This window comes from Dreissena polymorpha, chromosome 1 (assembly GCF_020536995.1).
Source record: "Dreissena polymorpha isolate Duluth1 chromosome 1, UMN_Dpol_1.0, whole genome shotgun sequence".
Taxonomy (NCBI): Eukaryota; Metazoa; Mollusca; class Bivalvia; order Myida; family Dreissenidae; genus Dreissena; species Dreissena polymorpha.
Genome location: NC_068355.1, coordinates 74,795,216 through 74,822,738, shown reverse-complemented (window position 1 = coordinate 74,822,738; position 27,523 = coordinate 74,795,216). Strand labels below are relative to the sequence as shown.

Sequence of the window (27,523 nt, the reverse complement as noted above, 5' to 3'; positions counted from 1 at the left end):
TTAAAATAGCTGTAAACGCCACGCAACTTCATTATTTAAATGCGATCACACGAAATATTATGTAGTATCAAATATTACACTTTTATTACAAAAAAGCGTTGCAAAACTTAAGTATGCTTAAAATCCTAAGAGTTTTTATTATATGCTTGTTGTACCCTGTGTTTTACAATACAGCGGTCAGGTAATCCACTGAAAAGTTTGCTTCATAAGCTTGTCGTATTCTAATTCACGTTTTACCAGTACAGAGTGTTCATACGTGTTCTTGTAATTGACCAATGCACATACACATGTATATATGTTTTTATATGGTTTTTATTTTATTGAGTTATCCAATAATTTATTATTCCATTAACAATTTGATATTTTAAGTATTAAACTTGCTAGCATATATTTCACAATCAAACAAGCCATTTATACAACTTCACATTAGCTTTACGTGTGATTTATGAATGTTGATAAAGTATACCGTATACGGATCGAACACCGGGTCTGGAACACACGAATTAGCGAATGACAACTTTTTCAAATGTCCTTTCTTTCTAAAGTCAAGAAAATAAGTGAATGTAATGATCAGAGTCTAAAACGATAAAAGCCATAAAACACGTGTCGTTAATGTTAGTTTTGATTAGCCCGTTGCACAGAAAGCAGTGTGCGTTTTTGTATTTGCCGTTAAAAATCAACCTGTAGGAATGGCACACACTTTCGGTTATACTGTCGTATTTGCGCCATTTCCATGTCATGTCGCATTTAATAGTTATCAAATGTCAATTTTCATGTTGTTGGACGATGACGTTGAAGACTGGGAGTCAAGAAATTAGGTTAACCATTTGGTCTATCCAAAAGATCATATACATGTCATTTACACTGCCAAATAGGTAACCAAGTTAAGCGATATCATATATCAGCGTGGTTACATATCGCACATAATCTGTTGTTTGTTTTCGTATTTCAAAGTGCGGTTTTGCAAAGTAGTAAAGTGCCTTAAGATCGCAAACGGATCGTCGAAGTGAATTTAATGGTCAGCCTTCTCAAATGTAATGCTTTTTTGTTGTTTATCGAGAAATTCTGAAAACAGCGTGAACAGCAGCATGACAATACAAAGGTAACTGCGTCTTATGCAAACGTGTAAACTAAATATTACTTAGGTACTATTCTCCCAGGTGTGCTGTTTAACGTCACATTGGTGAATGCTAGCACTAACATGTTCAGTTCGAAAAGATTACTGTTCGCAATAGTTACTTTGACGGATGGATTATTTATTTGTTAGTCTAAATACTGAGTTGTGCGAAGACATTCAAGTTGGCGATCAACCAACCAAACTGCCATTGTCGACTAGACATTAACTGTGGTCAAATTCAGAGAACAGTATTCATGTATTTATTTATTTATGTTATTCCACCATGATTGTTTATAGATTGCGATATGACACGTATGTGACACGACTTGTTTCGATGATGAATCCGGAAATTCGATAAATCGAAGTACTTGTGAAGAGTGGTTGTAAAATGTTGTTAACTTAAGTTGTTGTAATTGCGTGGATTAAGGGTGGTATTATTTTATATCTACCTATATGGATTAAATCGAATTAGAATATTTATTTGATGGATTTAACAGGTCGAATGAACAAACCAACTTCCGCTTTTCAGATCTACGTCCTAAGCAGTACAGATTTTTTATAATCGAAACATAGTTAAACCTATACAACGACAGTTTCGACATCTTTAGTATTTTCCATCGTCCAATTTTAAACCATTGCTACGGGAAATTAATATAAATTTGAGACAGCATAAGCTTTTATGCACATCTATCAAGTAAATTACCACGAAATGATCGTACATGGAGTTTGAAGAGCATCTAGTGTCGCCCTTAGACGAAGTTTCATTCTTGTCTGAATTAGTTTCTTCATCGGCGGTGAAGAGTAGAAGTGCGGTATAAGGTAAGGGCGTGAATGGTGACCAACATGTATCATCTATTTCAGCCCATCCATGACCATTACATATAAAACAATGCGTTTTTTATTTGCCTTTATACAAAGATTCGTACGAAAGGCATGCTGTTTCGACGAAACTGTTATAGTCTCGCCAATTGCCAATAATGTTGCATTAGTCTATCACACTTTCCGCCTTAACTGGTTTTTCGTGTAGAAGAGACTGTCTTTAAACGAAAAATACCATAAATGCGGAAAGTGTCGTCCCTGATCAGCCTGTGCGGACTCTTTACGCAAATGCATTAAGCCCAGTTTTCTCAGAACGCGGCTCGAATATGAATGTCCGTCATAAGCCGACGTCCAGTCTAATGCACGGAACTGTGAATACACGAACGTTCCGTATTTTATCAAAGAAAACTCGTAGTTGGACAACCGTGCATTTAAACGGTAAGGACAGCAAGTGTTTCCGCATGAGTTGCTACAAAGACATTCTTTACATGGCATTTGTGTATATGAGCCGTTACGAAACAATGCCGAAAAGTGATTTGTCGCCAAGTAACACGTGTTGATGTACGGACAACGTGCCCGATATTGCACCACCATCGCGCACATGAAAGTGTCATTTCACCAGGATAACCATTGTTAGAAAGTGTTGAATGCAGACTTACAACTGCGTGTAGCAGAATCAGGAAATATCTGCGCACTGACATTATGATGTTAGCGTTTCCGATCGCAAAAATCGCCATAGCTGGCAATTGAAGTTAAATAAATGTTATTGGCGAGTGTTTAAACAATCGATTTATCTCTGTATTTTTATCCATATATCCTACTTTAAATGAGCACGAGGTACTTAAATTCACATGCACTTGCTATAAACACCATATGGAACAATATATAAATCACTGTTTATATATCACCTCATACAAAAATGACCTATTCTGATTGGCTTAGAGCGGTCACGTGCCCATGGTGTATTTTTCATACACCCCGAGCTACATCCATACAGCTCGAGTAATCGAGAAGTCGGTTTGGATATAATCGTTACACAGTTAGTAGCTGATGATGAATGGGATATACACCCTCAGTACTTTCATACCATACTCGAGCTTCGCTCCCGTACGGTATGAAATTACTGAGGATAAATATCTCAAACACCATCAGTTACTAATAGTGTAACTAATAATACATAAAATAAAGCACATCTGGAATATTCAAGCCACATATGCCTCAAGGGAAATGCTACCACTATTTTGCTGTCGCCAAACTGTAATGTTCTTTAGCTAAATGCGACCTCCCATATTCACATTGTATAACGTCACTGCCAATATATGAACATTAATAAACTGATATGAACATAAAAGAAATGACGCGTTTAATTTTTATGTGCAAACAGTTCTGTTAAAATATGGTTTGAAAGCTTACTTAATAGAATGCTTGAAGATTCCAATACATAATAATAATAATAATAATAATAATAATAATAATAATAATAATAATAATAATAATAATTATTATTATTATTATTATTATTATTATTATTATTATTATTATTATTATTATTATTATTATTTTTATTATTTTTATTATAATAATAATAATAATAATAATAATAATAATAATAATAATAATAATAATAATAATAATAATAATGTTGCTATTCATTCATTCATAATCTCTCCCTCAAGCGTCAGGTACACTCATATATTGGGAAAGTTATCTTATGATGTGGGTCGTCATAGTAATTCAGAAATGTGGCAGCTACCTTTTCCCAAGTGCCAACCGGATTATAATGAATATTCAAAGGACGAAATTTAACGATCAAATATCGGGTTAATGCGTGAGTGAGACAGTGTTAACAAAAGTCGTATTCGAAATAAATACAGTTCTGATTGCTTTATACCCAGTCAACATAACGACTACAAAAGATATCTGAAAAACGCATTAGTCGATTTATATCAGTCAAATCTCACATTTGTTAGCCCACAGACGCCAATCTTATAATCAAACAGAACTATCGTGTATTTATTATACAGAAACATGACACTCCTTAAAGCACTACATTCAACAACGTAACAGAACATTTCGATAAACTGGTCGGCCAGTGTGTGTTTCGAAGTTTATGAAGTCCTTACGCCTTAAGGCTGCAATATGTGTGTTCCCAAACACTGTCTAAATAATGTTTCTAGACTCACGAAAGATGGGACGAATTTCGCATTAAAGCTGCTATTCCAGCTACTGGGGGTTATTCCGTTTTTACTTAAAGATTTAGGTGTGGTCTTGTGCTGTGGGTAGAAACCGGAGTACCCGGGCGAAACCCCATCTGTCCGGTATGGCAACCATCAACCAAACTCACGTGCGCCAGGAGCTGGGATTGAAGCCGGGTCGCCAAGCACCAACGACAGCGCTCATCGGACAGGCTTTTCGCCCAGCACCTTCATAGCACCATCCTACAGTTACGTTATTGACACTAGCTCTGCGGAAACAAAGATAATAGGACAGTTAAAAGGAGTGAACGTTCTTACTACGAATATGGAAACCGGACAAATTGTTCCAATAGTGATATCTGAATTTCTTATTTGAAATGTTAAATGAACACTAAATTCAAATTAAAATGACTCGCGATCAAAGAAAAAAATATATTTTTACTCGTGGCTGATCCACTCGTGAAAATATAATTTTCTATGATCACTCGTGAATTAAAATCGATAATCCACCGAATCCAACAAATATCCTCTATATTCAATAAATGTATGTTGTTTAAAATCGAAAAATAAAAGCCAAGAGTTTAACAGCTGTATTTATAATTGCGATATATTTAACTTTAATACACAGAAAATAACATTCTTTCTTAGAGAAACAGTCAATAATAACATTTAAGCATACGGTTCTGCATTAAATCACTTTTTTAGTTTTAGTTTTTCTGGTAACTAACAGTGTCTACATGGAATTGAATAATATGGCAGTATAAAAGTCATGGTCGCAATTAACATATTATACAAAAAAGCATGCACCCGATTGAAAAAGAATTGCTTGTTCGCAACTATGCTTTGCTTGGAATGCTTATGAAAGATACTTTAACCAGAATTTGCATAAATCTATTCAAGGGTTCTCATTGACAATATTGCAATCCTCCTGTATTAGCTGTACTTAACCGTCAAAGCTAAGAATTTAGAATTTGTCATCGACGAGCAATATTTTCGAAACATTGTATCGAAACCGAGAGGGATTGGACAAGTCTCGTAGGGTTTGGTTATCGGGAAGGTCTAGGTATCCCAAAACACTCATGCTTTTGTTGCAATAATTAAATATGTCATGCGCTTCATTTAGTTTGATTTCCGACCTCCATTCTAGCGACGTTGCAGTAGAATTCTTCCGCTGCGTGCAGTAGTTACAACCGTCTAAGCTAGACTGAGTTTGGCTTTTGACAAAACGTACGATTTTGTCATCAAATTTCAGTCCTCCAAAAGCATATAAATCTTTTGAAGCTTCTAATGGATGTTCTGCAATGTCTTCATATTGCACTAGCTTGATTATCGACGGATGAAATTTCATCAACACTTTGGTATCAGATAAATCATTTTGCAGCCTAGAACAGAAAATTGTTGGTCTTGTTAGCTCTTCGAAGTTTATCTGTCCATGCGGAATAACATTTCGTCTCGAATTTATTATCGCCCTTGGGTCTCGCACTAGATGGATAATCTTCATGTTAGGAAAGAATGGTAAAAGCTCGATTGCCTGCTGAATGGACAGACGAATTAACTTCAGGATAATAGTTTTCGATTCCAAACATCGCTGACGAGCTCTACGAAGACACAGTTGAAAATCAGGGGACGTCTTAAACAAATATCTCATGGAATTTGGTTGTTGCCATGAGGCGCTATCCTTAAGCGAGTCTAAACTCAATTTTTCAAGATCACATGTCAGCCAGTACTTTATTTCCACCATAAACATTGACGCTTTTGCACGAACATCGATAGTTCTGAAATGAAATCAGTATATATATGAGCCGCGCTCTGTGAAAATGGGGTTTAATGCATGTGTGTAAAGTGTAGTCCCAGATTAGCCTGTGTAGTCCTCACAGGCTATTCAGGGACGACACTTTCCACCTTAGCTGGATGTTTGCTAAGAAGAGACATTTTTGCAAACGAAAAAATCATTAAAGTGGAAAGTGTCGTCCAAAAGTAGCCTGTGCGAACTACACAGGCTAACCTGGGACGTCACTTTACGCATATGCATTAAACCCCTTTTTCACAGAGTGCGACTCATATGTATATGAAGCTATATGCATAAAGAGACATCAATGGAAAAATACTATGCGTAATAGAATGATAATGTACGGGTATTTCGATGCATTATTTAAAGATGTTTATTCACCAAAATAGCATTATTGGCTGGTCAATCAGCGTATACATTCAAATATCAAAAGCAAGGCTAAAAGCGCATCTGATAAAATTTAAAATTTAAAATATTGTACAGTATAAAGTTGAAAAAAAAACAAGTTTATATATGTGATAAAATATGTGCTTATTATCTGTTTAGGCATTAAACTTAAAATTCACAAATAGTAACTTTGCGTTTGCCTCATTAAAGTGATATTATGCGCATTTTTCACTGTTGAATTGAGCTGAAAAGAATTAACATGGCAAAAGAGTTAGTTAAATTGTGGTAACTGACCAATTATCTGCAACTCATCTTGCTACCATTTGTTTATAAAAAAATATATTATATACGATATTTTACATGACTGTACAGTCCTCTATGCCGAGCGGAACTGTCTATTTATTAGGATCGGAGTTATTGTTCCTGTGTCCTATGAACGAATCTGCACTAATACTAAATTTAGATTCACATCGTACATGCATGATCAGTTGTCAAACAAAAGTACGGTTGATATTCAAATGCATTATTTTTCTTTCCGTGATATTGTTTTATTATGTTGATGCTGCATTAAAAAATAGATGTGTATATGAAGTGAAAACCGCAAAAATAAACAACGGTTGCGATAGACATCTATAAACATAGAATATACTGTTAAATGCGCATAATATCACTTCAAACATATATTTGAAATGATCGATAAGAAACACAGGCGGCATATCTCCGACTACGCCATAAAGTGCATATCAAGGGTTTACCTTTTACCAGTCACGTATTGAAACGTAACACTATCCAATTTGTTTTTTTCAGCGTTCACGAATGCTTGCCCTAGTCTATGCAGCGGCTCAAAGACATAAAAAGACCGCTCGCTTTCCTGTAGAATCGAAGCCGTCAATGAGGAACCGGTGCGCATATACGCTATAACCAGGATAATTGAACGGTTGCTCAGGATACTAGAAATGTCTTCTTTGTTGAACGAAGACATATCGACCTGCGGTACACGTGTTTGATTCACTATGTTTAATTCATCTTTTTTCCGGTAGACATGAATTCCGTTTGTCGGTGATTTTGTCGGACTTCTGTTGTGAAAAGTTCCAGTTTTATTGAGCGTATGGATTTCTGAAAGATCATTGATTATCTTGTTTACATGGAATATGGGTTTTAATCAATATTCGATGCATGAACAGAAGAAATTTATTTATGAGTCTCGCTCAGAGAAAACGGGGGGTAAAAATTTATCGGCGTAAAGTGTCATCCCAAATAAGCATATAAGTGTCGCCCAGGCTAATCAAGGACGACACTTTCCACCTACCGGTAATCTCGATTTTCGCGAAGAAGATACTTTTAAAAAAGTACCATTAAAGCGGACTGCACACACAAATCTTGGGCGGTACATTACGCACATGCATTAAGTACATAACGCACATGCATTAAGTACATTACGCACATGCATTAAGTACATTACGCACATGTATTAAGTACATTACGCACATGCATTAAGTACATTACGCACATGCATTAAGTACATTACGCACATGTATTAAGTACATAACGCACATGCATTAAGTACATTACGCACATGCATTAAGTACATTACGCACATGTATTAAGTACATTACGCACATGCATTAAGTACAGTACGTACATGCATTAAGTACATTACGCACGTGTATTAAGTACATTACGCACATGTATTAAGTACATTACGCACATGCATTAAGCACATTACGCACATGCATTAAGTATATTACTCACATGCATTAAGTACATTACGCACATGCATTAAGCACATTACGCACATGCATTAAGTACATTACGCACATGCATAAGTACATTACGCACATGTATTAAGTACATTATGCACATGCATTAAGCACATTACGCACATGTATTAAGTACATTACGCACATGCATTAAGTAAATTACGCACATGCATTAAGTACATTACGCACATGTATTAAGTACATTACGCACATGCATTAAGTACATTACGCACATGCATTAAGTACATTACGCACATGCATTAAGTACATTATGCACATGCATTAAGCACATTACGCACATGCATTAAGTACATTACGCACATGCATTAAGTACATTACGCACATGCATTAAGTACATTACGCACATGCATTAAGCACATTACGCACATGCATTAAGTACATTACGCACATGCATTAAGTACATTACGCACATGCATTAAGTACATTACGCACATGTATTAAGCACATTATGCACATGCATTAAGTACATTACGCACATGCATTAAGTACATAACGCACATGCATTAAGTACATTACGCACATGTATTAAGTACATTACGCACATGTATTAAGTACAGTACGCACATGCATTAAGTACATTACGCACATGCATTAAGTACATTACGCACATGCATTAAGTACATTACGCACATGCATTAAGTACAGTACGCACATGCATTAAGCCCTGTGTCCCCAAAGCGAGAGTCCCTTGTTTAAAACAAAATATATTTTGAGACCATATAAGGGTCTCATTTAAAAAACAATAATCTTAAATTATTCAAATTTTAAACTTCCAAAATCAAAAAATCGTTTTATCTATGTGTATGTTTTTTTTATGTAATTATTTTCACAATATCATCTTTGCTGATAAAATGTTTATATGCGTAAATTTGTCTTTTAAATTATTACTGGTACATATTTTACGGCATTCGTTGTGCATAGCCAAAAGGTAGCGGTACATGTACTGGGATAACGTACAGTACAGAGTTATACATAAACAACGTGCAAGCACTAGTAAACAAATGAGACTCGTACTGTGAAAAGGGGTTTAATGCATGAGCGTTAAGTGTCGTCCCAGATTAGCATGGGCAGTCCGCACAGGCTAATAAGGGACGACACTCTCCGCTTTAATGATATTTTTCGTTGGAAGAAAGTCCCTTCTTAGCAAAAATCTAGTTTAGGCGGATTGTGTCGTCCCTGATTACGCACAGGCTAATATGGGATGACACTTTACGCACATGCATTTAACTAACTTTTCGCAGAGCGCGGCCCAAATCTTTTTTACCTGTTAACACTAATGTAGGTCTTGTTGTGATGTACGGATAAGTCGTGTAGCTTACTCCAAATACAAACAGGACAAACACCAGCAATGGAGAAATTTTCCAACATGCAGTCTTTTTGTTCATATTTATGTGACATACGGGGATTCTAAAAACACGGGTTCTGAAAAACAATCCAAAGAAAAACGCTCAGTAAAAGTTGCAAATTAAATTTATTTCAAAAAATGAAAACCCAGAGTTTAACAGTTGTACCAATAATTTGCGATATATTTAACTTTCTGGAAACAAAGTGACATAATATTTATAGAAAAATGAAAATATTTTATTTTTAAGCTCAATTCAATTTTCACCAGGATGCCGCTTGCTATATGCTAGGCCGTTAAAAAAATATTTAATAAGACACGATGATATTGTATGTTATCGCTTGCCAGTTATAATTAAATTACCATCAGATAATTTAATGAATAAATTTGTCTCATGTGTTCATATTCAAAATTTGAAATATTTATGAATCATCAAGAAACCATGAACAGTCATGTTTCATCACAAGAGCGATAGAAAGTAGATACATTGAATTCCTACGAGTCTATATTTAGATTGTTATGGTCACCTTTATTAAATTGCAATTAACAGCTTTATGCACATCCCTAGAAGAGATGCTATAAACCACAAACGCGTTGATTTAACTATGATTTCCCGAAGAAATTTCGGGATTAATCTTACTATATTTAAACTGTGTTTTGATATACGTTACCTATTTTTTTTATAAACTATTAATTTATTAATCAAAATTAAACGTATAATAATAAATTCTTTTCACTAACCTTTGGCACAGCCTTCTTCGTTCGAGAGATAAATGGATAATTTCGAGTTAAATGTAAGGATGAACGTAAAATTGGATATATTGCTTATTTAATCTTATTCAATATTTAATATCAACCAATCGTCGTACTTGTACGTGACGGGTGTAGAGGTTTAAACATGTTTTTAATATGTGTTAATTTGTTTTTAACATGAAAACAGATTTTTATGAAAGGAAATTAAACCATTGACAATAGCTGACATTGCCAATTCTTTGTACGTGTAACAAACATAACAACCGTACATTGACAGCAGTCGGAATCAATGTTTGGGATTACCAGAAAAGAACAAAGCAGTTGATTTCGACTTAAAAAGATTAAGATAAGAAGGATTTTATTGTTTGTGACAAATTTAATAGTTGTTTTGATAGCAACGATTATACTTCAGATTGTATATCTGACAGGGCCTCTTTAGATAAATCACTCAACAGTCACGGGATAAAATTGTTCGATATTTGTAAAGGCTCGTCTTTTCGTATTGTAAATGGTCGCATCGGTAATAGTGATCAGTATACATTTTTGTCAAATAACGGCTGTTCTGTGATCGATTATCTTTAAACAAAAAAAAAGTTACTTTTCACACATACAACAATTTTATATACAAAGTTTTAATGAATGGAGTGACCATGCTCCGCTATGCTTTTCATTGTTATGCAATAACAGATTACATAGCGAAGAAAGCCAATCAGGTATACATTATAAATGGAATGACTCCCTGCGGGAACAAATACGATCATGGATTATTCGAAGCTTACCAACTTTTAATGATATTGTGCATAATACCAATTGCCCTGACAGGGACTCAATTAATGTTTTGATTGACAAGTTTTCAAATACTATTCGCGATGTTGCAGATTCATTGTTTGCCAAAGAATGTTTTTATACACATGATGTTTATTTTCAGGGTTACAATAGGAAAGATAAAGACTGGTTTGACCATGATTGTATTGTTGCGCGTAATATGTATTTAGAAGCACTAAGATTGTTTAATGTCGACAAAAGTAATACAAACAAGTCTATTTTGTGTGATGCAAAAACGAATTACAAAAATATTGTTAGAAAGAAAAGCAAGCTGATTATAATAAACGTATGTCCGATTTAGCAAATTTACGCAAAAGTAGGCCAAGAGACTTTTGAAAACATTTTCAACCTAAATCGGCAAAAACATCTTCAAATATTTCTCTAAATGAGTTTAAAAAATATTTTGAAAATTTAAGCACTGACACTTCGACTGATAAGAATAATGATGCCGAATATTTTTATAGTAATTATGATTTTGATAATCCTAATAATGTTTACCCTGAGCTTGATGACCCAATTACAGTTGAAGAGATAATTAATGCTGTTAAATTATTGAAGCGGAACAAATCTTGCGGTAGTGATAATCTTTTGAACGAGTATTTTATTGAAAGTGTTGATATATTAGCCTTGCATGTATGTGCCCTATTTAATTGTGTATTGAACTCAGGATATTATCCTGAAAAATGGACCGATGGAATAATTGTTCCCTATGCACAAGAAAGGTTAAAAAGAAGATGTAAATAACTATAGAGGGATTACTTTAGTTAGCTGTTTGTCTAAGCTCTTTACAACCGTTTTAAACATTCGCATTGAAAACATTTGTTATGAAAATAATACTATTTCGGACGCCAAATTCGGATTTTGGAAAGGGCGGTCTACGACAGACGCAATATTTATTCTTCATTCTCTTGTTCAAAACTATATATTTGAAAATAAGAGATTATATGTTATTTTTGTGGACATGATGAAAAGTTTTGATACTATATATAGAAATGCATTATGGTTAAAAATGTATAAATGTGGCATACAGGGTAAAATTCTTAGAATTGTTCGAGACATGTATCAAAAAGTTAAATCTTGTGTTAAGTCATTGTCTTCATATTCTGACTATTTTTCTTACGCATTGGGGCTCCGACAGGGCGAAGTTATGTCACCTTTATTATTTTCTTTGTTTGTAGAAGATCTTGAGTTGTTTTTACAAAATGATTTACAGAACAGAACAGAACAGAATATTTATTACGACTTGTACATAGTACATCGTCAGTGTTAACCATACTATAATAGATATATCAATAGGTCATGTGAAAAGTAAGTGATAATACATAATTTAGTAATGAACATATATAAACATAATACATGGCAGTAGTGGGAATACCTCAAAAACAGTGACTACATTTTACAACAAAAAATATGCGAAAGGGTGGCAATCAGCTATTATGCTGTTAACATATATGAAAATGGACTAAATACAAATTAGTCATTTTAAGTATTTAATTTGCGCTGTTATGCTATTTAATAGAAGGAAATAACCAACATATATTGCACTGGCTATATAAGGCAGCAACATGTATAATGAAACATGTCTGTTACACATTTATAGAGATACATTTTTATTTCCGTACAATAAATGTTAACAATAGAGTTTCTAAAAAATAAATAACATAAAGCTATACATAGGTATTGAGCATTATGCTTATTATATTAGAAGTATTTGTGCAGATTTGATATAAAATATTATATACAATCCGGATTGAATATTGACGACATTGTATTGATTTTACTGTTATTTGCTGATGATATGGCTATTGTAGGTAAATCGCCCGATGAAATTCAAAACCATTTACCAGGTAGATCATCTATATTATTATTGTAATTTATGGGGATTGAATGTAAATACAGAGAAAACAAAATTTACAGTATTTCGGAAAAGAGGCGGATTATTGCCAAATGAAAAGTGGACCTACAATGGTCATGACATTCAAGTTGTGATTGATTTTAACTATGTTGGGTTTTTTTTTAATTATACTGGGAGTTTCACATTGAATCAGGAACACCTAACGGGTAAAGCATTAAAGGCAATGAATATTTTATTGTCTAAACGTAATGACTACGATTTTAAAGCCGAAGATACTTTGTCATTATTTGACGCATTTGTTGGTTACATTTTAAATTATGCTTCAGAAGTCTGGGGCTATACTAAATCTAAGGAACTTGAAAGAATCCATTTGAAATTTTGCAAACGATTATTAAAGGTAAAACTTAACACATGTAATGCATGTGTTTATGGTGAGCTGGGTAGATATCCCATGTATATACATAGATATGTCCGTGTCATTAAGTATTGGTTTAAGATATGTAGATCTGAAAATATCATTATTAAAACCATATATAACTTGGCCGTCTCAGATTATCATAAAGGCTGTCATGATTGGATATTTAATGTTAAAAAATGTTTGATGACTATGGTTTTAGTTATGCATTTGGTGATATAAATACTATTAATAATGAGATTAACTCATTTGTAGAGGAATTTAAAGGCAGAGTTTATGATAACTTTACACGTGACTGGTATAGAACCTTAAATAACAGTTCGATGTTAGATGTTTATCGAAATTTTAAAATCAATTTTGAATATGAGTCCTACTTAGACATTTTACCAAGAAGTTTGAGATACTTTTTCACCACCAGATTAAGATTGTCAGCCCATCCACTACACAACCAATTCATTCTTATAGACGATTGCAACACCGTAGAGCGAAGCGCTCAAGTGTTGGTATTATTATTTATATTAAAGATTCTATTCGTAAAGGTGTCATATTAGTAAAAAATGATATTGATTGCATTGTTTGGCTAAAATTAGATAAGCTGTTTTTTAATATTGAATTTGATGTATATCTATGTGTTGTATATATTGCACCAGAAAATTCCCCTGCTCATTCTTTGTATACCTATGATATTTTTGAAACGATTGAGTGTGATATTAATTTTTATCAAACTAATGGTAAAGTGTTTTAACAGGAGATACAAACTCGCGAACGGGACACAAAGCAGATTACATCGAAAATGACAGGTATATAAGCGATATTGATTTTGTTTCTGACCCAGATATTGAAACCCTAATCCCACGTTCAAATTGTGACCCAGTTACGAATCGATTTGGCGACTACTTGTTAGACATATGCAAAGCAACCAATATTCGTATCGTGAATGGACGGTTACATAACGACTACAATTTAGGGAATATAACATGCTGTACACATAATGGTGAAAGCGCGGTAGACTATTTATTTACTGCGCGTACACATTTCAGTGATATTTTAGATTTTACCGTTAACAATTTCACGGAATTCTCTAATCATGCGCCGCTAACATTTAATCTCCGCACGAATAACGCGGGTTTAACAAGTAATAGTAATCCGATTGTTTATTTTAAATGGAAACCAGAGAACAAATGCGATTTTGTGCGTGATGTATTGTGCGATGTACAGAATCTGGAACAAACTTTACTATCGCAAATTGATTCAAACTCTGACCCTGATATTTTAGTGGGAGAATTCTCAAAATATTTAAATTTAAAGGGGGAAAAATATTTTAAGCGCATTATAAAACCTGAAAATAACCGGTTTTTATATTCTGATAAAAATAAACAAAAATGGTTTAATGAAGAGTGTAAAAACAAACAATCTCAGCTTACAAGAGCTTTATACGAGTACAATCTAAATAAAAATGAACGTACGCGAGAACAAATGATTTCTATAAAGAAGGATTACAAGTATGCATGTAGGAAAACGAAATTAAAATATAACAGTGACCAAAGCAAGCGAATGAATAATATGAGACGGAAATCACCTCGTGAATTTTGGAAACTGTTCAAGCGAAAACCTTCATCACAAATCTCAGACACGATACCGTTAAGCGAATTTAGTGATTATTTCAGTAAATTAGCCGACGAAAGCAGTGTAAATCAAAATTCTTTTGACGCCGAAACTTTCTTAAATGAATTTGACAATAGGCAAAACACACACCCGTCGTACCCCGAATTAGATAACCCCATATCGATAGAAGAAATAATAAAGGAACAAAACGATTGAAACACAATAAAGCGCATGCGCAGGACAATATAATATATGAATATTTTACTGAAACAATACATGTGATTTCAAAGCCGCTTGAAATATTATTTAATTACATAATGGATAAAAAGTGTTTTCCACGCAGCTGGGCGTCCGGAGTTATCATACCAATACATAAACGTGGCGACATTACAGACCCAAATAACTATCGGGGAATTACGTTAATCAGGGGGGCACGCGTATACGGGAGCTTACCGCGTTTAAGTGAGAAAGTTGTTGCAAAACTTCAAAGATGGCGTCGTTTAAGTGTTTTTCGTGAAGTAGTATCGGATATTTTCACCCGGTAAGCCAGTTTATATTTATATTTCTTTTAAATGAATAAGCCCTTTCGGCTCTACGGTGTTTGTTCTCCCCTCGGTTTTTTGTTTCAAAACCGTAGACGTCGGAATAAAAAAGTTATTGAAGCAAAACCGTCGAAAATTTGTTGTTTAATTTCTTGACCTTTGAGATGTTGGATGTTCGAATATCATTTTCTCTCATAATAAACAGTATTTGTGCATGTGTACAGTAAAATATAACATAAATCAAGAATATTTTATTATCTCGACGCGTTGTTACGTCTATTAATTCATTTAATGCCGAGTTATAACGGGTTAACCCCCATTTTTGGAACTAAATTTCCTTTTAAGCACATTTTGGGACCTGACTTCCAATTGATTAACAGCTCTTTCCTATGTTACAAGGTTTTATGCGAAATAACTTTCGTGAATGAATTCCGCACTGATGCGAATGTCTTGGAAAACATTTTTACTTGAAGAAATCAAGAGGTTTCTTTTTTCTATTAATTGTGTTATTATTAATTTGTATTATTATATGTTTTATCGCGTACTTAACGTTAACATTTAGTGTGTGTAATATAAGACATTCGACGGTATTATAATCAAAGTGTAATTCTTACCTGTTTATTTTAACACATATGGATATACTTGTGTTTGAATATGCATCCAACGGAATACTATGCTTACTATTTCCAGATATCTAGACGCCAGTTATATATGTTGAGGATGCCATAGGTACATGAAAACCCACCAATCAAACAAAAAAGATTACGTCGAAGTACCTTGCCAAACAATCACATATACGTGCAATAAAAGTGTAATGAAAAACAGAAGAGGATAAAGCCGGTTTGATACTAGTATAAGGTTGATGTAACCAAATACTGCCATTGTTGCGATTCGGAATACATAAAGCAATTTGGAATACCTGACATCTGCTTAGAAGATGCATATCGGTGGATGTTTTTTTATGATACTTAAATATGAATTGTTTATTTAATACAATGACATTTGACGCGTTTCACCATAACGATACTGATACATGTATGTGACTTTGATGTGACACATTTTGGACGACCTTCTTTTAAACCAGTTCTGAGTTGGTCACTATATTATAATCGCAAAAAGTGAATTTGTAGTGGATAGAAAGATTTGTGCAAATGCAATACACGATAGGATTTCAGTAGAAGTGATCAATATAATTTTTATACATGTATGTTTTTTCTCTTTTATACCTATGTGAATACATAATATTTATGACTGTTGTATTGAGGGAATAAAGTATTGGTTCACTTAGAAAGATTATTTCGTTTGTTCCTAACATTGCCTTCTAATCGTTAGTAATGTTAATATGTCAAATGCATAGCGAATTAAATCCGACCCAAATCTTTTTTTTATCATGTATGTAAGTGCTGAATACAATTGAAAATGTATGCAGAGACATCGTAGGAAGAAATGACGTAACACAGATAATGGTTTATTTTCATAACAAAGTGAGACACTAGCATCATGACATGTACGGAATAAAACGTGTAAGTAAGTAGCACTCATAGCAATTATATGTGTTGTAGACGTATTTCATTGTTGTAAATATATTTAGTTCATAAATATATTTATTCTGAATGATATTGAAGTAAATTATTTTTTAAAGGAAACATTGCTCTGATTGTTCAATGGTTGGACAGAGTAGATTTTAACTGTAAATAGGATTAGTAGCGTTCTTTTGTAGTAGTTGATTAGTTTTCAGTATGTAGAGACTGGGTAGAAAGGTGAACTGTTTTTACTAACATTTTAATACGTTAATTGGCTTGTCAAGCATGAGTTTATTCACTCAACCACATCCGTGTGCATGAATGACTATTTCGAATGTCATTCTTTGCATATCATTCATGCTGTCAACCTGTATGTTTATGATATTAAATCATAAATATAATATATTTAGGTAAATATGCATTTTATACATCTTTTATATTCATGTCGGTCGGTTGTATTATTGTAATTATTTTGTTTTAATAGTTGTATTTGTGTATTAATTCAGTTGGTATCTTACCGTCGGAACACATCATTTTATATATAATTGAAATGTATACTTATTATAAGAAGTTCATTCTTTGCATATCATTCATGCTGTCAACCTGTATGTTTATGATATTAAATCATAAATATAATATATTTAGAAACCCAAACGTGTTGTTCGAAGAAAGAACCCTAAACGCCCAATCGGCAACACTGGCGCCCAACAACGAGTCTTCGGCATCAACAGCGTTTGTAACAGAAAAACGAAAGTAGCGGACACGTTACTACGACGAAAATCCCTGAACAGACAGGAGCCTCAGATCGGTAGCGAGGAGGGGGAGAGTCCAGGAATTTAACACAGCGATTCCTTGGAAACCGGTTTTTGATTTTTCCCGGGGAGTAGGAGTCCACATTTTTGCGCGGCATCGAGCTCGAGCACCGATGTGAGTACAACTACGTATTTCTTGTGCACAAAACTTTGACGTCAAAACCGTTAAAACGTACGTACAGGATTTCACGTTCTGCTACGCAAGGAAGGATTCACGTTCAATCAGGACGGAGAGTGATGGACACTTAAATCGTTGTGGACATTGTGTATCGTGTCATTATTGTGTTTTGCTTGTATTTTGTAAGTGTTCCGACGGAGATCGGTGAGAGTAAATATTTTTATAATTATTGTGCAATGTACATATATCTATTTATTGTAGTTTCATTGTCGTAAATGAATAATTTGAAATACCTATCAGTTGACTTACAAAAACAACAACAACAATATAGCTAATTTAAGTTTATGTGTTCATGCATTTTGCGAATTGGTCGAGATAAATGAAACGACCTTTTGTCAGCTCATTGGTAAATTATTGTCATATGAAGTTATTTTAAGGAAATTATAGTCCCTTCACGAGCACAAAGTTTATTGCATGGCGAAGTTAAATCTACTCACCACTTACATGACGTTAAGTAGTAGATAGGTTTGAGTAACTGGATTTATTTAGAAGCAGTAGATTTTGCCCAAGGGTTATAATAAGTATCGAGAGGTTTCAATGCGTAAATTTGTTAATTTGTCATACTTTACGTATGGTTGAATTGAAAACGCTTTGTGCGTATTTTTAAAGAGAAAACTCTCTTTATAAATACCGAAAAATAATCACTGTTTTTTTTCTAAAAATTGATAATGTTAAAATGTACATATACGATTTAAACTGCATTATGTAGTTTAATGCGTGTATGTGCGACTGGCGTCTAACCGGTAAATGCACGTGCTCGCGATATCGTAGCGCAAGAAGAACGCTATTTCGGCAGTGTGGTAAACACGCGATAGTAAACCAGTGGCGGGTTCGAATCGAAATAAAATCGAACTGAGTAAACACCTGGTACAAAATAAAAGAGCTTTGATTAGATATTTGTGATAGTCAGGCTGTTGGCTTAAAATAAGCCCAAGGGAGGTAATACAGGTGTGTTGAGATAACTGTTTCGGTACGTTTATTGGAAAAGGGAAAAAGTGAGTCGTTATTGTTATAGCTTGATTAAACGAAATTTGACTTCGGTAAAAAGGGGAGATAATTGAACGTAAATGTAAATTAAGAAAGAGAGAAATAAATACGATTCGTGTGAATTATTTTTCACTTTTCTGTTCATTAGATGACAATGAACTAAAAATTATATTCATACAATAAGTAATATAGCCTAAGAATTTAACATACGGGATTTTTTTAGAATAAATCCCTAGTTAACAATTGTGCATACACATTTTTATTAATGTAACCGCATTTAAAAGCATGGCTACGGGTAGCGACCGCGAAACAAGGGGGAGGCGTAGAAATATTGATGATGAACTGTTAGAATTACAAAATGCTAGGCAAATGTTTATTGAAAGGGGCAGACGGGGCTTACATGTTGAGAACCAAAGCACACCTTCACACGACATTAGGCCCGAGGAGGAAAGAGATCAGTCTAAAACTCCTGGCAGAGCTAATCCCAGTGGAAATGAGCAAATACAGGAAAATGGGGTTAAAACTCCAGTTGCAACCAGACTTTCTGAGTCGTTGATAAACAGAGAGCTGTCTGAAATGAGTATTCTGAGAACGCAAATAGAAACGGAAAATCAAAACAAGGATACTGACGTAAAAGTGAGAGAATTGAAAATAAAAGAATTAGCACTTGTGGAACGCGAACGCAAAAATAAACAGGAAGAGTCCCGTTTAAAACAATATTTTGAGGGAAAGGAATTCGAGTTGAAAATAAAAGAAGCTGAATTCAAACGGAAGTGCATCGAACAAACTGACAGGATTGCCGAACAGGAGTTAAGACTACGAGAAAAAGAAACTTCCTTACTTGAAAGAATAAGTAGAATTGAAAGGAAGTTAGAGTTGAAAGAAGATGATTTGATCTGTAGAGAACGCTTTTTGAGTCAAAAAGAAAGAGAAAGTGGAAGCCCACAAACAAAGACGCCACTTGAGGAAAACAAATATTTAGCTGATATTGAAAGGCGAATAGAAATTCTCGAAAGGGAGAAACATAGTATGGAATTCGAAGATAGCGACAATTTTGTACTACATAGGCAACGTAGCTATCAGGATAACGCTTACGAGAAATTGAACTTGAGCGCATTTTCCGGGGCAGTACCAGTGCCTAAAAATGAAGTCTCGTTCGAAGATCTAAAACTGGAAGTTGACGATGTCAAAGTGATATATTCTCAAAACACAGTAAAACAGAGTCTCAGAAAGGCAATGAGGGGCCAAGCTAAACGCAAAATGCTTCACATGAAACCGGAAGCTACAGTAGAAGAAATAATGTCCGAACTTGATGATAATTTTGGAAACGTCGTAAGTATCGACACCATGCTTTCAAAATTTCTTATGGCGGAACAAGAACAAAATGAGACCATATCCGAATGGGGTTTGCGTATAGAAGAGTTGTTGCTGCATGTTACGAGAAAGACAAGGCTAGACGAACATGAAAAGAAGGATATGTTGCGAAAACGGTTTTGGCGAGGATTACGGAATGAAGAATTGAAAAATGCGACCCGAGTGCATTTTGAAAGTAAATTGACATACGAAGAACTTAAGATTAAGCTACGAGAAGAAGAATTCGAGATACAAATCTCAAAGGACAGAGGGAAGCAGAAGTGTAGTAGAGATCATCAGAGCGCTCTGAACGCCAAAGACGAAGGCGATGAGTTACTGAAGCAACTTATCAGAAAGATAGAGGATTTAGAGAAAAAGGTTGATGACTTTAAAAACGAGCGAAACCTAGAAAGCGGAGACCATAGAAACAGAGATACTTCCAGACACAGAGGGGGTTCTCGAGGTCATGGGCGTGGAAATCACTATGTTCCATATAACCGCAGTAATGGCTTATGCACCAAAGCACTAATTGATACCGGTGCAATGGTAACGACTATAAGTCAGTCTTTCTACTGAAGCGTCAAATTGAACGGCTAAGAGAACATAACCTTAAATTAAAGGCATCCAAATGTGACTTCCTGAAAAAGGAAGTTACCTACCTTGGTCACGTGGTGAGCGAGAAGGGATCAAAACTGACCCATCCAAAACGGAAGCCATCCGCAACTGGAAAGTACCAACCACCATCAAAGAAGTGAGAAGTTTCTTAGGCTTTGCGAGCTATTATCGCAAATTTGTGGAAAATTTTGCTACAATAGCTCGACCATTAAACGACCTGTTGGCTGGGTACGAAAACAAATCGAAAAAACGTCCATTTGTTTGGGGTCAACAACAACAAAAAACGTTTGAAACGCTCATAGACAAATTATGTACGACGCCTGTTTTGGCCTATGCCAATTACAATAAGCCGTTCATCTTACACACGGACGCATCTTTGAATGGTCTCGGAGCCGTCTTGTATCAGATGCAGGACGACAATACAAAACGGGTTGTCGCATATGCGAGTAGAAGTTTATAACCGTCGGAGAAAAATTATCACTCGAGCAAACTGGAATTTCTCGCTCTCAAGTGGTCAGTCACGGAAAAATTCCATGACTATCTGTATGGAGTGTCCTTTGAAGTTCTTACAGATAATAACCCCCTAACATATGTAAAAACTACCGCAAAACTGGATGCGTGTGGTCTCCGATGGGAAGCGGCACTATCAAATTATGATTTCTGTATAAAATACAGAAGTGGAAAATCAAATATTGACGCCGATGTGTTGTCAAGACAACCACATGTCGATACCGTTTCGGTGGGAAATAATGTCATACGCGCTGTTCTCGCGGCACATGTTGTTGACGATACACCGATTGCCGCGACGTTCACAGACACACGACACAATCAAACAAAGTGCCAGACATTAAGCACGCATGACTGGGCACACGGTCAAAATGCGGATGATGTTATTTCCCGCGTTAAATCGTTCGTAGAAGGCGGACGTTTTCCCGACATCGTTGACTATAAATGTCAGCCGGAAGCAGTGAAAAAGTACTTACGGCATTTTAAACAGTTACATATATCCAATGGTGTTTTATACCATCGCACTACATCAGAAGAAGATCGCAGTTATCAGATTGTTTTGCCAGAGTCAGCTCGACAAGAAATTTTCCGTGCGTTACACGATGACTTAGGTCACCAGGGGCGTGATAGAACTCTGTCTCTGTTTAAAGAACGCTTTTATTGGCCAGGGATGGCGAAAGACGTTGCTTTGTGGGTTAGCAGGTGTGGGAGATGCCTTCGAAGTAAAAGCCCGCCGATCATAGCAACAGGGCTTGTCAATATTGAATCAAGCTATCTGATGGAACTCTTATGCATTGTCTACTTGTCACTGGAAGTATCTAAAGGCGGCTACGAGAACGTACTGGTAATTACCGACCATTTTACGCGGTACGCTCAAGCCTTTCCGACGAAAAACCAGACCGCTCGGACCACCGCAAAAGTGTTATTTGAAAATATCTTCGTGCACTATGGGTTCCCCGAAAAACTACACAGTGACCGTGGACAGAACTTTCTATCAAAAGTAATCCAGAGACTATGTAAGATTGCTGGTGTTAAACGCACGCGTACCACCCCATATCATCCCCAAGGAAATGGCCAATGTGAGCGCTTCAATCAAACTCTCATCAAAATGTTGCGAACACTAGAGTCAGAGCGAAAGTCCGACTGAAAATCAGCAATTTCGGCCTTGGTACACGCATATAATGTAACCAAATGTGAGGTTACGGGATACTCTCCTTACCACCTTATGTTTGGCAGAACACCACGGCTCGCCATTGACGTTGTACTGGGCATTCTAGGTCAACGTGTTGGTGGAGCCTCGCCATCAGAATATATGAGACAACTTGAGCTACATTTAGCCAACGCATACAAATATGCCAACCGACGCGCTCTAGAAAATGCTGATAAGGCTAAACAACGTTACGACATAAGGGTACAGGAGGCGAAATTACTTCCGGGTGACAGGTGTCTACTTCGGAATAACGGAATAAAGGGAAAACAAGCTGAGTGATATATGGTCTTCTGACGTTTACGTTATTTTAGATCAGCCCAATTTAAGTTTTCCCGTATTTCGCATTCAAAAGGAAAACGGCGATGTGGGCATTAAAACCGTCCACCGGAATCATCTGCTGCCGTGTTCCTTCTTACCGATACAGGAAGTGCAGCGTGTTTCGTCGCCTGAGGTTTCCGACGAGTCATCCACGGACGTGGATGAACGCGCAGAGAACACGAGTTCCGACAGCCATCAGTCGGAAGTTGAAACAGATACACGACGCTCCAAACGGAAGGAGATACCACGGCGCTGCAGCCAACGTCAGACCCGTCGGCCGGCTTGGTTTACATCCGGGGAGTATAAATTGTGATTGGTGTTGTTATGTATTTGCAATAATGATTAAGTACAGTGACAGCATAAATTTAACATGTGTGGATTTGTATTGGAAAGATACACAGCTGTTAACATTCACTTCTGAGTATTTAAATACAAATTAGTGTATTATGTTTTTATTTGTCATTGTTTTCAAATTGAAAATAAACAGTTGCAAACGAAAACGTTAATATTGTGGTTGTCATTATTTTTTAACAACGATGCTTTCATAGATATTTTGATCACGAGATTAATCAAACCTCGCTTTACAAGCGATGTTTGAATTTTAATAATGTCGAGGACGACATTTTCTTAGAGAGGGGAAATGTGTTGTAGACGTATTTCATTGTTGTAAATATATTTAGTTCATAAATATATTTATCCTGAATGATATTGAAGTAAATTATTTTTTAAAGGAAACATTGCTCTGATTGTTCAATGGTTGGACAGAGTAGATTTTAACTGTAAATAGGATTAGTAGCGTTCTTTTGTAGTAGTTGATTAGTTTTCAGTATGTAGAGACTGGGTAGAAAGGTGAACTGTTTTTACTAACATTTTAATACGTTAATTGGCTTGTCAAGCATGAGTTTATTCACTCAACCACATCCGTGTGCATGAATGACTATTTCGAATGTCATTCTTTGCATATCATTCATGCTGTCAACCTGTATGTTTATGATATTAAATCATAAATATAATATATTTAGGTAAATATGCATTTTATACATCTTTTATATTCATGTCGGTCGGTTGTATTATTGTAATTATTTTGTTTTAATAGTTGTATTTGTGTATTAATTCAGTTAGTATCTTACCGTCGGAACACATCATTATATATATATAATTGAAATGTATACTTATTATAAGAAGTTCATTCTTTGCATATCATTCATGCTGTCAACCTGTATGTTTATGATATTAAATCATAAATATAATATATTTAGAAACCCAAACGTGTTGTTCGAAGAAAGAACCCTAAACGCCCATTCGGCAACATATGTCAGACGTGTCTATGTAGACTTTATAAATAAAACAAAAACACTACAAACATCAGCTGTACATGTTTTGTTATGTTCGTGTTTTTTATTTGCTGTTTTAGTCCGGCTCTGTTGAAGGATTCTTTCTTGCATATCCTACATTTAAACTCATGTGGTCCATGAATGGGGCATGATATCTCAATCCTCCCCTGATGTAAAATTCCTGATTACATATACTGCAACGAAAGATGCACTTATTTTCGCCCTTTAACCTGCATCATCTGAAAAGACAGTCAAAGAATGGTTAAACAAAGTTCATGGCAGAATAAGGTCGACACGTCATAAAATACATGGAATTAATTATAATATTACTGAAAGATAAACGTTCTATTACCTCGTACATCAGCCACCACACAACCCATCTTCTTGAAAATAGGTGAATTGATTCAATTGGTCGGCAGGTTTTTCGAACAGCATTATTATAATTCTACAGTAAGTAACGTGATTAAGAAAACACTTATATTGCACCACGTAACATGCTATAAAACTATAATATTGAAGTACACATATACACTTTATTTAAGATGGGTAGGTATATCATGTCAAGCTCTTTTACATATGAAAGAGCTGTTTGTCATTTGGAAGTCAGGTCCCAAAATGTGCTTAAAAGGAAGTCAGTTCCAAATAAGGGGGTTAAACCAATAATGTTTGCCAATAAATTAATTATCAGTGATAAAACGGCGTCGGTAAAATGAAATAATCATGATTTTATTTATATTTTACTGTTCACGTGTGTCAATACTGTGTATTACAAGAAAAAATGGTATTTGTACATCCAATTTCTCGAACGTCCCGTAAGTAGACAACAGATTTGTGGACGGTTTTCCTTCAATAACTTTTTTATCCCGACGTCTACGATTTTGAAACAAAACACCGAGGGAAGCACACACACCGGAGAGCCGAAAGGGCGTATTCATTTAAAATAATTATAAATACAAAGGGGCTTACCGGGTGAAAATATCATCCCTTCCTTTAAGAAAATCCAACAAACGACGCCATCTTTGAAGTTTTGCAACAACTTTCTCACTGAAACGCGGTCAGCTCCCGTATACGCGTGCCCCCCTGGTTATTTAGTTGTTTTGCCAAGCTGTTTACAAGTATACTTAATGAACGTCTTAAACAATGGGCGGAAACTAATGAAATTTTAACGGATGCGCAATTCGGCTTTAAACCAAACTGTAGCACAGTAGATGCAATATTTATTCTTAATGCCCTCATAGAAAGACAGTTGCAGAATAAAGAAAAACTATTTTGTTGCTATATTGACTACCGGAAAGCATATGACGTCATCAATCGCGGTCAATTATGGAGTAAAATGATTAATATGGGCATCGACGGTAATCTCTTGACCCTTATTCGATCCATGTACAATGAAGTCAAATTACAGGTTGAACACATGGGTTCACTGTCAGACATATTCAATAGTAACGTTGGTCTATTTCAGGGGGAGATAACCTCGCCCATATTGTTTTCACTCTTTATTAATGACATCGAATTAAGTCTGCAGAATGGAATAAACGCCGGCATGACATTAGAACAAATATCTAACTATCTCTTACTATTCGCAGACGACGCGGTTTTATTTTCTGAAACATAAGAGGGTCTTCAAGAGTCATTATACAATTTAGAAGCCTACTGCGATAAATGGAATTTAACAGTTAACATTGAAAAAACAAAGGTCATGGTATTCCGAAAAGGGGGTTCAATCAGTAAAGCATTCAAATGGACTTATAAAGGTCAAGAACTAGAAATTGTGAATAATTTTAATTACCTTGGAATTGTGATGTCAAGTGGCGGATCGTTCGTGCCCGCAACAAATACCCTTTATGGCAAAGCATTAAAAGCGATGCATTCTTTGTTCAACCTAACGAAAGATATGAACGTACCCATAAATATCATGTTTAATTTATTTGACGCATATGTATCATCCATTTTAAACTATAACTGCGAAGTTTGGGGATCCATCAAAGCGGAAAATATTGAACGCGTTCACCGTAAATTTTGTAAAAGACTATTGAACGTAAAAATGTCAACACAATCACTATCGCTATATGCCGAAGTTGGTCGATTTCCCTTGCATATCGACAGATATGTCAGGATGGTTACATCTTTTTTGAAATTACATACTGTGAAACAGGGAAATTGTATTCTTAAACAAGTTGTAGTTTTACAAAGATTAGAAATTGAACGTAAAAATAATGCTAACAATTGGTCATCGAAAATACGGGACATTCTTAACCAAACCGGTTTCACCGATGTATGGCTATTCCCCGAATCTGTTAACAATGATCACTTTATCCCGTTATTCAAAAACAGATTACGAGACCAGTATATTACCAACTGGGATGTCAGTGTGACGTCGTGTAGCTCACTGATCCTGTATAAGGAACTCAAACCGGTTTTTGAAAGATCATCGTATCTTGATATTGTTGACAACAAAAAACATAGGAACATTATTGCAAAATTACGTTTGTCCTCTCACAAATCATCCATAGAAACGGGCAGACACCAGAATATTGACAGAGATCAACGCAAATGTATATTATGTAACCTTAATGACATCGAGGATGAATTTCACTTTGTTCTTAAATGTCCTTATTATAATGATGTTAGGAATGCATTAATTCCGAACTATTATAGAATCCGGCCAAATATGTTCAAGTTTATTAAACTACTTAATAGCTCAAACAAAACTGTATTAAGAAAGCTAGCCATGTATTGTTTAACATGCTTTAAAATAAGAGAAAATGTCATATATATGTAGTGTTAAATAGAAATACATTTTTACAAAAAAAATAAGGTCAGAAATATGTAATTATACCTATAGTTGTAAACCTATATGCATAACATTGTGTGACCACTGTGTATTAAACCCATCCATGTACCATTCTCACGAAATATGTTCACGAACTATGTTTATTTCGTGTTTTTTAGAGTATTTATTCTTTAAAATGATGTGTGTTTTTGTGTGTACTTCAACGCATGCTGTTATTTATATGTATGTTAATGACGATGAGCTTCACATGCTTAAGTCAAAAATAAACTATTCTGTTCTGTTCTGTTCTGTTCTGTTCTACATATTCAAACCGGTCGTTATGCAAGAGACGTTGCTAGAAATCAGCGTTACTGCTTGTGTTGCAATTCGACTGATATTGAAGATGAATTTCATTTTATTTGCATTTGCCCGGCGTTTAGAAACATTAGAAAAAATACATAAAAACATGTTATTACAAAAGGCCATCT

The 27,523-nt window shown here is 35.1% G+C and overlaps 1 protein-coding gene across 1 annotated transcript; it reads right to left on the bottom strand.

Moving 5' to 3' along the window:
* Positions 1–5,095: 5,095 nt before the first annotated feature.
* LOC127882433 (carbohydrate sulfotransferase 1-like) lies at positions 5,096–7,289 on the bottom strand. Its single transcript, XM_052431104.1, has 2 exons — positions 7,132–7,289; positions 5,096–5,729 (listed from the first exon to the last, which is right to left on the bottom strand). The coding sequence occupies exons 1-2, from the start codon at positions 7,287–7,289 to the stop codon at positions 5,096–5,098; spliced, it is 792 nt and encodes a 263-aa protein (XP_052287064.1).
* Between the last annotated feature and the right edge of the window lie 20,234 nt (positions 7,290–27,523).